This window comes from Sturnus vulgaris, chromosome 10 (genome assembly GCF_052056855.1).
Source record: "Sturnus vulgaris isolate bStuVul1 chromosome 10, bStuVul1.hap1, whole genome shotgun sequence".
Taxonomy (NCBI): Eukaryota; Metazoa; Chordata; class Aves; order Passeriformes; family Sturnidae; genus Sturnus; species Sturnus vulgaris.
Window position 1 is genome coordinate 5,700,217 of NC_142252.1, and position 13,551 is coordinate 5,713,767.

The 13,551-nt window shown below is 47.1% G+C and overlaps 1 protein-coding gene across 3 annotated transcripts in view; it reads right to left on the reverse strand.

Annotated features, from left to right (window-relative positions):
- The window catches only part of MAP3K13 (mitogen-activated protein kinase kinase kinase 13), a 72,190-nt gene that overhangs the window by 13,616 nt on the left and 45,023 nt on the right, over positions 1–13,551 (reverse strand). For all 3 annotated transcript variants that reach the window (XM_014870454.2, XM_088170615.1, XM_088170616.1), the window contains 5 exons: positions 11,412–11,986; positions 5,024–5,207; positions 4,682–4,873; positions 3,679–3,837; positions 807–965 (listed from right to left, as the gene is read on the reverse strand). In XM_014870454.2, the coding sequence (XP_014725940.1) occupies positions 807–965; positions 3,679–3,837; positions 4,682–4,873; positions 5,024–5,207; positions 11,412–11,913 (1,196 nt within the window). In that variant the 5' untranslated portion in view covers positions 11,914–11,986. The remainder of the gene's footprint in view (positions 1–806; positions 966–3,678; positions 3,838–4,681; positions 4,874–5,023; positions 5,208–11,411; positions 11,987–13,551) is intronic.

Below are 13,551 nucleotides of genomic sequence, written 5' to 3' on the forward strand. Positions count from 1 at the left end.
GGATATTTGAGAAAAAGGACCGGCACTTGAGTTTCAGTACTGAATTCACCTTGCTCAGGGCAAGAGCAGCTTCCTGAGCCTCCTCTCCCCTACCAACCACCTCCTTCCACTAGGTGGGGATACAAGTGTTTGTAGGTGCTCCGTTGTACCGAGCTGCCACAGCCCGACTGCTGCAGCTCAGGGTGAGCAGCCACTGGGGAAGATCCACACATGCCTCTTGTCTCTTTGTGCCATGGGGAGGATGGCTGGTGAAACCCATGGAGTGGGAAGATGCTGGGAGACCCTTTACACTGTGTCAAGGTGTAATTAAAAAGACAAAGCATCAATGTGAAACCCAAGACAAAGAATGTCAACTCTAATCTGGAACATGGAGGAAACTGAAAGCATTTTCCATACCAGGAACCCGGAAAATCTGTGTTCCAGACAGAAAGCTTGCATTTCTATTTGTCCAGTCCAAAAGTCAGTCGCTTACAAGGGGTTTTCCAAGTGAAAAAATCAGTTCACTCTGGATGTGGCCTCAAGGAATTTTACCCCTACTGTCCTTCCAGCTCCTTTTGTCTTCCCACAGAGCTACCTTTTATCCCCCACTTGGCTACAGCAAAGCAACACCCTCTGCAAAGGCTCCTGGAGATGTCTTGGGCTCCAGGCCTGCTGCCACAAGGAAGCAGAATCCAAAATGTTAAAATTATTGCTCTCAGGACAAGTGTGAGAGTATCTAAGAGCCCTCTGCTCTCTGCACCCTGACTTCCACGGGTTTTGCTGGGAGCCAGCCCCAGCTCCGTGCTGTGTGGGGCTCAGGCTCTTACCAGGTTTGCTTCATGAGGATTTTGAAGCCATCTGGGCAGGTGGAAGGGACAGGAAGGTGGAGGCTGTTGCTGCCCACTCCCCAGATGATGGCCGAAGAGTCCACGTCCTTGTAGGGAATCTCTCCCGTGAGCAGCTCCCACAAAACCACCCCAAATGACCTGATGAAGGAATAAACCAGGATAAATTGAGTTCACATAGAAGCTGTAAACATAAACATCTGGAGCTTGAAAAGAACAGTTTGTTGGGCAAAACAGGGAAATAGGAATGTCTGGTTGGAAAATGCAAGTAGGTGCAACAGTGGTTTTTTAACACACCAGGTAACTCCTCTGCTCCAGCCCTGGGCTGAGCACAACACCACACTGATTTCCACCAAACCTTTCCTGCTTCTTTGTGAGATTCTAAAGATCCTGAAAGCACATTTTCTGTACAGATTAAGCCTTGCTCCTGTTAAATGAAAAGACTCCAAAGTCTACTCTCAGATAACTTTGGACTGTTCCTGCTGATAAGAACAGATGATTGACTACTGCACAGACTGACAACTGTCTTACAGAGACAACACAACAAAGGTTTTGTAGGTTTCTTCTACATTTCATTTAACTGGTTTTGTTTTCTTTTCCCTAACCAAAGGCTCCCTCTGCTGTTACCTGTAGTCCCAGGTAAGAGGGGAAATTAGGAAACAAATGCTACTTGCATAACTGTCAGTACCAAAAGCACATGAAGTCTCATCTGATATTCCTTTTGTTCTGAAGGAAGGGAGGAAAAAGCAAAAAAATAAAAATTAATTAAGGGAACTCAGTCAAAGGAAAGAACCTCCTACAAGAACTGAAAGATGTAGGTAAGAAAACTCACTTTGCTTCTCTTCCTTAATGAAGTTACCAGAAAGAACCAAGACCTTAATTTTTAACAGCAAATATTTGTTTTGTATACAATCATCACCTGATAAAACATCAAAGAAACACCAAACCAGTCAATACAAAGATAAACAAAATGCTGCTGAGAACTACCACCACTGTTACTGCACATCAGCAACTGGGCTGTGATACAGGTGAGGCACAACCATCTCCATGTCCCATTCCTCTGTGGGACACCACCCCTGCCAAGCTGGAGACTACAGCCAGGTGAAAGTACCAATATTGTACCAATATCCAGTGCTTTTATTAAGTACAGAAAAAGTTCTAAGAGACAAACTACTAGGTCTGAACAACCATCAGCCAGGAAACAACTTCATGTGAAAAACACTGCACTTTCAAAGCCCAATGGCTTCAAATTATGTGTAAAAAACCCAAAAATAACCAACAAGCAGAATTTTAATATTTCTCGCCTCTAAATCCTTTTTTGTGGGCTACAGGAAAGCAGGGATCCAGGAGGCTGGACAAACTACCAGGGAAAGCTCATCTGGTTTCATATATGTTATGACTAAGAACTCACAAAGGATTTCCAAGACTCCTGATAAGATTATAGATTTATTTTTCTGCATGCTGTTTGAGATGAGAGAGAGCAGACATAAGCAGCTCAGGAACTGTTCTCATTTGTTGGCAGCATTCATTAACATCATTTTTATTTATCTTGAGGGAGGAATGGATGGCAAGGGAGAGTCTGAGCAATCACCACTGCTGTGAACTCCAGAGGAGCTGGCACCAAAGAACAACATCTCCAAGTCACTGAGGGAAGGAGCAAAGGTTTTATTGGACAGGATGTTCTGTGAAATATTCCTGAACATAAACCACTCTAAAAGACAGAAAGCCGGGGTGGAAATCCAGCATCACTCATCCTCACAGTCCAGTGACTCAAAGGGAGGGGTTCAGCAAACAAATACTGGGTGTGTTCTCTTTCCAGAGCAACCCAAGTGTTCCTCCCAGAGGAGATGGCTGTGCTGGATCATCCAAATATAAACACACAGGACACCGTGGGCACGTGAGCAGCTGCACACCACAGGTGACACCATTTCCCTGCAGGAAATCTTGCCCTTCAGGTCAAGCCCAGGCCCAAGCTAGAACTCCAGCAGCAGCTTCTGACTCCACTGCACCCTGGACCACCCATGGGTTTGTCCAGCAACTCCCTGCCCTGCCAGGGAAGGGACAGCATCTGAAGCTGAAAAACCACAGGATGCAAAATTCCTCCTGGCTGTAAAGCAGGGAGAAGGGCATTTGTCCTGGCTGCTGACATTTAATATGCTGAAATAATGAGGCAGAAATAGAGATGCAGTTCCCTTGAGGGCTCTGAAACCTGTGGAGAGGCTTCCCAAAGGAACTCCAAGACTGAGCCCTCTCAGGCATTTTTAATAGCACAGAGACTGAACCATTCCTTGTGTTCCTTTGGACACAGAGCATGTTCCACATCAATGGATACAGGTTCCAAAATTCTTACAATCTGTCCTGGTTTCCTCCCTCTTGGATCTGGGATTGCATTCACTGGACTGTAATCCTGGGGCTACCAATAAAACACAGGAAGCACAAGGGGGTGGGGAGCAGAGCAGGAGCCTCCCCACAGCTCCAGCGTGGCCCTGAGGAAGGCCAGAAATGATGGAAAACCACCCTGGCTGTGGAGGCTGCTGAGGAGGCCGTGAGCACAGCACTGGGAGAAAGCTCTGGGCTGGATAACAACACAATGAACAATTTCTGCATTTGTTTCCTCCAAGACACAGACGGGCTGCACTGAGCCTTAGCTGGAACTGCAGGTCAGCACCCAGCCAGCACATCTGTGTCACTTCCCTTTCCATCAGAGCCCACCAAAGCTCAGGGCAACAGGCAGGAGAAAGGAGTAGCCCACCACAGAGCAAACCATGCGAGGATGAGCAAAGGACATGGAAAGTGCTGGGAAACCCAGGGACTGAAGAGAAAGTGAAGGTGCTTGACCATGACCAGGACTCACCAGATGTCCACCTTCTCAGAGACGGGCTCGTTCCGTATCACCTCCGGGGCCATCCACGCCACCGTCCCCGCAAAGGACATTTTGGTACTTTTATCACTGAGCTCTTTAGATGTACCAAAATCTGAAATCTTCACTGCATCTGTGTGTGTAACCAAAACACTGGAGAAGGAGAAGAAAAAAAAAAGAAGTCGTCAGCATTTTGTGATTTTTCTTGCACCACAACAACCACTGGAGTAAATCCTTTCTTGATCAACATGTTGATGAGACCACACTGCTCACAAGTGCAGTACAAAATAAAAGATTTTTTATTTTCCCCAATAAAAGCTCTCACTCTCTTTTGGGTGCTTGTGTTTTATGCCTTAAATGCATTTCTTAATGTTACAAGTCAAAAATCAATCTCAATAAAACTGCAAATTAACAAGTAACTGAGGATCCAGAGGCAAAGCTGTACCTTAAACTGTGCTGTAAATAATCTAAAAGCATTATCTTAATGCACTGTCACAGACTAAAGAAGTAATAAACACCTAGGGAATAAGAATATAAAGAAGCCAGAACATTTTAGTCAGAAAGCAACAGAGAAATGAGGAAGACACATTCCAGAAAACCAGGGAAATAACAGGAGAATAAGAAGGAAAAAAAAAAAAAGGCAGGAGGCAACAGAATATCCCACTTTCCAAAAAGACCAGATATTGTCAAATCATTAAATATTTCCTGACTGCTACTTATCATGGAAAATACTGGAAAATTTCCATTTTTGTTAAGTGCCAACAAGTTGCAATAGTTTCACTCTCATTAGTTTTGAGTCAACAGGGGGGGAAAACAGTAGAGCCTTTTAACCAAACCTTAAACTATTTCTTGAGAAAAGGAAAAAATAGCCCCAGCTAGAGGATGTTTAAGCACCTGAGACTCACTTTGATGACCTGAAGAACCACAATTGAGGGATATTTAACTTTGGTGACTTGAGGAACCCAAACTAAAGGATGTTTAAGCAGCTGAGACTCACTTTGGTGACTTGAGGTCTCGATGGATGATTTTGTGGAGGTGCAGGTAGTTCATGCCACTGGCAATCCCCGTGGACCAGTCCACCAGCAGCCGTGGGGTGACCTTCCTGCCAGCCCGCAGCACCTCGTAGAGCTGCCCGTGGGCACAGTACTCCATGATGATGCAGTAGCACGGGGCCTGGGTGCAAACTCCCCTGTCAAACAAAACACACAGTGAGGAGCAGCAGACAGACAACTGGACAGGAAGGGTGAGCACCACTTTGTCCTAGACACAGCTTAGCTCCTGCATTGTGAGAACTTGAGCTCTTGCCTGGGCAAAGCTCCTGACAGGGGTCACAACCTACTTGAAGGCGATAATGTTGGGATGCTTGAGCTTCCGCAGGTGCTTGATGTCTGTCTCGTTCTGATCCCTCACTTTCTTGATGGCCACCTCCTCAGCCCGGAATTTGCCCAGGAACACAGCTCCCTGTGCCCCACTGCCCAGCCACTGCAGCTCCGAGATCTCCTCGAACGGCACCTCCCACGTGTCTGGGCACAGGAGAAAAAAGGGATAATGGAAAAGGTCAGGACCATGAGAACTGTCAGAGCACACCAGGGCAGCACCTGCCACCTCCTGCACCACAGGCTGGGCCCTTCTGGAGGGAGTAGGTGACATCTTCTCCTGGCACAAGTGAGGCACACACCACATGTGCTCAGCCTCAGCAACCCTCTCAGCCATCCCAGCCACCTCCAGCCTGCTCATTCCCATCCTTCCAGCTGCTTTTTCACCTCCCTGCTAACCACTTGTGTGAGCCACTCCAGCTTGGCAGGCAGCAATTTACCATGCCAGGGACACTGGATTGGCAATTTTGGGAGGAGATCCTCTCCCCCAACACTGAGCAAAATGCATGGCTCCATTGAAAAGCATAGATTAGCAGAAACATTTAACATTCACAAGTGATACAAAAAATATTGAGGGTCTTCTTCAGCCCCTGAAATAAACAAAAATAGGAAATAAAAGTCAGAGGTGGCAGGCTGTAAAACACAGAGCAGCAACCACCAAGATAGCCAACACAAAGCATATCAACCACCAGCAGCAGGCACAGAAACAGATCCTTCGTGTATATCAATGTCAAACAGGCAAAACAACCTTAAGCAATTCCTCCTCTTTGGTACCCACACACATTTGTAGGGATAATGCTGGAGTGGTCCAGGGGCACTGTATAAACTGCTTCAAGAGAGCTGCTCCCATCAGAACAGAAAGCCCTGTTCCCTATCAGTCATGTTGAAATTACCTTAAATCTCACAAATAGCAGGATAAAAGGCAGGCAATTGCTTATTTACTGTAATTCAATAAAGATCTAAATTTGAAGAATAAATTATTTAGCAGCTAACCCAACAAGTAACCCACTGATTCCTGAAATAAAAGGAAGTCACACCTGTACAGATCTCTGTTTCAGATGACTACAAAGGTGTGTCCTCGTCTCATCCAGGCTCTGAGCCTTTGGGATGTTCCCAGGGCTGCAGCTGGGATCATGCCAAAGTGTCCATTCTAGATCCTGTTATCACTGAAGGGAAACCTGTGTATCCCAGCTGTCTGTGGGCTGATCCCAGCTCAAAGCTTTCCCTGGGATCATTCCTGCCAGAGGCAGGCAGTGGCTGCTGTCTCCTGTTGAGCAAGTGCTCCCCAGGCATGGCCATGGAAAAGCAGCTCTCCCCCAGAGCCAGACCCCAGTGCTCCTTCTGCTCACTGAACTAAAAACAAAAACATTGCTCATCCACAGCAGAAACTCCCTCTGCCTTGGCAGGGCAGAGTTCAACCCCCAGCATGTGTTCCTTCCCAGACATAAGGCTATTTTCCACACTCATGGATCCACTCACAGCTCTGAACATAAATTGGCATTTAAATCTTTGGACATTTAAACACTAAAATATTTTAACTAAAGAAAATAATTAAAGAAATAATAGAATTAGTTCATTCATTCATAATTAAATCAAGAAGATCTGTATTTCTACTTAACTCACATATGCATCACATCTGAAAGGAAGTGGCAAATAGAGGTGATTTTTGTGCATGTTGATGAACAGTATTTTTAGACAAGCAACATAGCAACTATTCTGTTGTACTGAAATAGCTGTTTCCTTCATAGAATCATGAATGGACTGGAGTGGAAGGGATCTAAAAGTCCATCTCCAGTGCCACCCCTTGCCATGGGCAGGGACACCTTCCACTATCCCAGGTTGCTCCAAGCACCATCCAACCTGGCCTTGGACATTTTCAGGAATGGGGCAGCCACAGCTGCTCTGGGCACCCTGTGCCAGGCCTCAGCACCCTCACAGGGAAGAATTTCTCCCCAGTATCCTGTCTATCCTTGCCCTCTGGAAGTGGGAAACCATTCCCCATTGTCCAAAGTCTCTTTCCATCCTTACTGTGGGAAGTGTCTTTACTGTACAGGACACAGGACATTCATTTCCATTAAGCATCTACAGTCTGTGAGCAGTAATGGATAACTATATCACCTTGGAACCCTAGTTTGCTCTTAATATTCCCTATCAGGTAATATTACCTTCCTCTGATATTCCCTCTGCAATGGCAGAGGCTGAGACAGGCTGTAAACAAAGTAAGCAAAAGTTCATGTGGTTCTTTCTGCAGTCATCCTGTGTTTATTTAGGAACACAGATGCTTTCCCACTTGCATCCTGATTGTCAGGGGCACAATTCAGGAAAGAGGTTTCAGTGTAGTGACAGTGAAATATCCCACATCTTTGGGAATAACAAGAGAAACAAAGAGCCAAACCATAGGTAACATACAAGGCAGTAGTCAGACTCTTCTGGGCCTTAAGAAACCAGCGGGATACTTCCCCTAAATAAATAAAGTGTAATAGCAGCAGGAATTGCGCAAGAACTTGCGTTTCTGAGGTGATTAAAAACCATTTGAGTAGAATGATGAGAATCTATTTCCCATGGGGAAGAAACACAGGAGCAGCCTGAGCCATTGAACCAATCTATTTGGATGAAGTTTTTCCCAGCACTGGCTGCTCTCCAGCACTGGCACTGTGACAAGAAGCATCTCTGGTTTACACAGACCCCCTCAACAAGCACCCTCTGATGGGCACCTTGCTCTTCAGGTACACACAAACACTCTCACAATGACGGTAAACACACAACTCTGAAAGCAGCTCATGGAGACAGCTTCTTAATCCAAAGGAAATGGCTAGGAAGTCTAATGAGTCTCAAGGAAACACAAACAAATCTTGTTTTAAAGTGTTGGAGCCCCCACAATCCCAATTAAATAACAGGTAGATGCAAATTAAAGAACTGAGTGTGTCTCCCTGAAAGCACTCACTAACAGCCTTTAGAAATCAGGGTAAACAACTGGAGAAACATAGGAGGGAGGGATTTCATGGGTCAAACCCCAAGTACTTAAACCTCAGATAATCAGGTGGCACTAAATAATACAAAAGCAAACATTCCCCACGGGAATGACTCCTCATCAAGCAGCAATTGGCATCCCTTGATCAGCCAGCACAGAGCCCGTGGCAGCTCCCAGCTGACCAACGCTCTGCCCAGCCCTTGTCCTGCAGGGAAGAACAGCACATCCCTCCTGTTGACCATTTGGCTGTCAGGAAGGACACTCAAGAAGAAATTTCAACAAGAAGATAATGCAGAATCATGTAAAAGCTGTTCTTTTCCCTCTTTCACCAAGTCACGAGCCAAAGCTCCACAGGCAGTATGGGCTCAAGGACATGGAACCTATTTGTCTTCTAGTACTTGCAACCACAACACTACCACCATGTCCCAAAGAATGGGCCTGCAGGACAGCCAAAGCAGGTGGGCAGGGATACCAGGGAGCAGCAAAAAGTACCACGAAGCAGCTGCAGGCAACATAAAATGGTGTGGGTTGGAAGGGATCCTAAAGCCCATCCCCTTCCACCCCCTGCCTTGGGCAGGGACACCTTCCACTATCCCAGGCTGCTCCAAGCCCCATCCAGCCTGGCCTTGGACACTGCCAGGGATCCAGGGGCAGCCACAGCTTCTCTGGGCACCCTGTGCCAGGGCCCCATCACTCTCACAGAGAAGGATTTCCTCCTAATTTAATCTTAATCTCTCTTCTATTAGTTTAAAACCATTTCCCCTTGCCCTATCACTGCCTCCCTCTTTTTTATAAGCCCTCTTTAAGTACTGGAAGGCACATGGCTGCAGATCCAAAGTAGACTCCTACCCCTGTTGTCAATTCAGCCCAACACAAAGGATTAACTCCTGGATAAGGCTTTAAGTAGTTGTCTCATAAAGAAGGGGGTGGGGGGAAATCATCTGCACAGATCCATGGCACCAGCCCAAAGCTGTAAAGCAGCTCCCAGGGAAATGAAAAGCCACCACAATCCTCTCCCTGCTGCTGAAAGAGCCCCAGACATTTCCTCAGCCACACAGCACTTGCACAAACACAATCCATGCATCCTCTGTGCTCTTGCTAAAAGACAGCAAAAATAAAAATAATCACATACATCAGTTACTGAACTGCTGGCTTGTATGTAGCTGATGAAATGCACACAAAGATGATTTTCTGGTGGCAAGAAGCAAGAATGAGATCATCTGGAAAAGAGAACATGAATATTCTCACAAAATCCTCAAGTTTCAGCACAGAAGCAGTTTGAAAAGGTTTATCCTTGGGTAACAGAAGTGTAGTACTGCCATCAGAGTAACAGAGTAACAGATGTAATCAGAGCCAGACAACTGAGCAGCTCCAGAAGAAAAAGTAATAATATTTTTTTTAAATCTTCTTTTCACTCCCTTTTCTAACAGTGAAGACGCTGAAAACTCAACTCAACCACACAGGCCACATATAGCTGATCCCAATTAATCCTCAGCCTTACCACATCTGTAACCCATTCAAATCTGCCCTTTTAGAAGGGCCTGATGCCAGCAGCAAACAGCAGTGCCCCTGAATGTGTGGCTCTGAACATGCTCCCAACACAGAGAACAGCAAGACACCCTGTGCACAGGAACGAGCTCTGTGTGCACCCTCCAGCCCCAGCACTGTTCTCAGCTGCTCCTTTTCATTCCTTAGTGCTTCAATCTTTTAGTTTGGTGACTTCCATACAAAAGCCAGTGTCCCCTGTGGGCCACCAAAGCACAGATTGCACCGTGGTTTTCAGTGCATCTGCTGGCCCAGTTATTTGGGAAATGGGATCTGTCTCACAGGCAGCTCTCCCAAAGCCACTGCTCTGACTGAGGTGACAGGGACACACCAGGGATGGCTCAGAGCCAGCAGTGGGGACAGGTGTGGGGCACACAGAGGATTGCTAGGAGTGGCCATGGCCACTCTCCATCTGTAGCCTTTCCTCGGAAATGTTTAACTTCACTTATAAACACTGAGCATCCAACCCAAAGCACTGTCACACAGACACTGCCCAATGCCTGCTCTGAATGTCATCTGACTGCTCAGAACCTCCTTTCCTCCTTTTCCTTCCCAAGGGAGACTCCCCACCCAGACAGCCCCTTCCAAAACTGTTCACCCTGTGTGCAAACACCCCAGCAGCCTTAATCCCCCAGGGAACTTTCTGTCACTGTTTTTATTTATAGTCTGAACCACATGTGCCACACCAAATTTACAACATGCAAACAAAACAGAACCAAGGATGCCAGAGAATTTCAAACCAAGCAAACCCTTGCACACAGGGCTGAGCTCAGGAGGCATCTGGAATGTAGAGGTGCATTTCCTGCTTGCTTATGAACTGGAAACGACTGACTCTAGGAAGTTGATTTCAAGGCAAATTCATCCAACATGTTATTTAACAGCTCTGCTCTCTCATATTAGGAGCTGTCCCCCATCCCTCTGGGGTTTAGATTAGAACCACTCAGACAGGTTTCTGACCTTGTATCTTGTAATTTGTCAGTGCCAAAAAGCCATTTGATTACTACTGAGTGATGCTCAAAGGAGGCTTTGCCCTATGGTACTGCGGTGGCCAGGCTGTTCCCATTTTCCATAAGCCTCAACCATTTCAGCTCCTTAATTCTAATGACAGCTTGTTCTTTTCCCATCTGCCACCTCCCTCCCCCTGTGCTAGGGGAGAAATCAGACACCAACAGCAGAGCATACTCTGCTCTTTAGCTTTTAGTACCCCCTAAAGATATATATAGATATACAGATACATATGTAGTCAACTGGGACATCACTTATTCCCAAGCTACAGATTTTATACGTATTTATACTCACATACACTTACACATTTATGCTTACACATCCAAATGGAAAAGGTATAAATATTAAAGAACATATTTCTGGAAAGACAAGTACTGAATGATATTTTAAAGAGGAAAATTACTCCTGAATAAAAAGAAATAAGAGTCGTTTTAAAAAGGAAGCAATACTACTGTTTTTTAGTGGTCAACTGGGGACAGCCTTCACCTAGAGATTCTAAAGTGGAAGTGCCTATGTCAGTGTTTTCCATGTGGCATAAAAAAATCTCAAGAAATCAGCACAGGGATTGTACCAAGTACATCAACAGAACTCCCTCTCATCTCCATGCTCAGTTTAGATTCAGGCCTTGTCCCACAGGGGGCTGACCAGGCAGTCGGTTTTGACTCCCCCACGAGCTGCCTTTGCCACACATGGCGGCTGTCGGCTCTGTAGTGCAGGATTTATCCCTGGAAACCCATGGCAGGGCTGGACAGGACAAGAACGGCCAGGTGGAGAGCAGGGGAGGAGCCCTGTGTCACCGTGCCCAGGGCAGCGCAGGCGGCTCCCCTTACCTTGCTGCTGCAGTTTGTAGTCCGTGGAGTAAGCCTTGCCGATGATGTTCCACACGGGCCGCAGGCACCCGAAGAGCCCCTCGAGGAAGCCGCCGCTGCCGCTGCCCGTGCGGTTGAACTGGACCTTGACATCGTCGGCGGCCCCGTTGGTGTCGCCGTCGCCCGGGCTGCGGGTGCCCTGCGGCAGCCCCGGCTCGGGCTCGTCCTGCTCTCGCAGCTGCAGCACGCTGTTCTCAAAGTGGTCACGGGCATCCTCGCTGATGCTGGTCAGCACGGCCGCCGTGCCCGGGCTGCTCACGCCCTCCAGCAGCTCGGCCGGCAGCGAGCCCCGCTCCCGCACGTCCTCCAGCAGCTCCGGGGACGGGCGGCTGCCGGCAGCGGGGTGCTCCTCGGGGAACCTCCCCAAGTCTTTGTCCTCACAGAACGCTTTGCCGATGGAGTTGGGAGAGGAAGACAGGCTCAGGCGCTCCTGAGTGCTGGCCATGATGCCGTGAGTGTGCATCAAGGAGACGGCCCGAGGGGGTGCTCAGAGCATTTGTAGGACACAACTCACATGTGACTCGTGGGTCCAGTACCTGAAACAAGAGGAAAAAGAACAACTTTCAATTTTTTATTTAAGTATTTTCACTACGTGCAGTTTCACTGAGGTGAGCTGATAATTAACTAGACTTTCCAGACAGCCGCCGATACTTGGTAAATAATTACTGCTCTAAAAGAAACAAATAAATGGTTCCAACAGAAACTCCACTCAGGCAATACTCTCGGTAACCCACAGCAGGAATTGCCCAGTAAACAAACACCACAATTTTAAACAAGGGCCTAAAGGTCAAAATCTTGAAAGATTATCTGCAGAGTTCCCATAGCATTATGACACTGAAGCTGACCCCAGCTCAGCTATGGTTTGAGTCCCACCACTGTTCCTGGGCCCGGCACAGCCCACAAGCTCAGGATCCTTCTGCAAACCCTTGAGACAAGGTGTTAGGGAACAAAGCCCGGTGATACAGGTTCCTTGATTCCACCAAAGGATGGTTTGTGGCTGCTCCCTCAGGGCCCCACCTAGTTATGGCCATTCTGGACCTTTGATTGACCCTCCATGTCCATCGTGGCAAGATTGTTCAAATTCTCTAACCACATCGACATCACCCTCATAAGCAAGTAAAACTTTGAGAGTTTCACAGAACAGCAGACCCTCCTTGCTGATCTCCCACCACTGCTCTCCACTTCTCCCCTGCATGAGCTTCTGGGAGAATGCACTTAAAACAAGAGTTGGGATCCCTTTTAGAAGGTGCCCCCATCCTTGCTCCATGCCCCACTGAGAGGTCTTTTTTCCACAAGCCATGGTGGTGCCACCTTCCCAGAGAGCCAGGCTGATGGTTGGGGGTCATGCTGCCAGAGCTGCCCACTGCAAACATAGTTTTGGGATGGTCCCTTCTGAAACAAGAGGCTCTAATGCCGGGCCACAATAAGTGAATTCAGCCTGCAACATGGAACAAAGTCCAGTTTTACATTCCATAAGAAGCTGAGAGTGGGGTAAAAAAAAAAAAAGTCCTTAACAGAAAGTATTTTGCTAAAAAGTAAGATCAGTTACAGTAGGTGCAAATTTCCAGGCTCTGCAAACAGCCATTGGAAGGGAGAAAGAGGTGGCCAGGTAGGACACAGCCAATGGCAAGGAAACAGCTCAGTGCCATAACTCCTCAGGATGAGGTCACTGCAGAGAGCAGAGATAAGCCCTTCACCCCACAGGATGAAAAGCTCCTGCCCTGGGCTTCAGCTCCTCTCCAGCAACAAACAGGAACAGCCAGGGACCTGGATTACCTTCCTGTATCCTACCCCATCACATGGGGTTTTCATTAAAGCTTTATTTAGGTTGTAAACTTTGTTCTTTAAAAGAAAGCAAAACAGTAAGTGAGGCAGAGGTTGCAGCACAGCCCAAACCAGGACAGGAGCTGAATCAGACTCATATGGGAAGCTGGAGGGTTGGTTATTCCTGACCTGCTGATGACCAGCATTACAATGACCAACTCACCAGTGTGGGAAACTGCAGTGTGACCTCACAGTTACTACTAGCAGCAGTTGTTACATTATAGCAGATTTATTGATAAGACAATTATTGATAAGAAAATGCTTCAGACCTGAACAG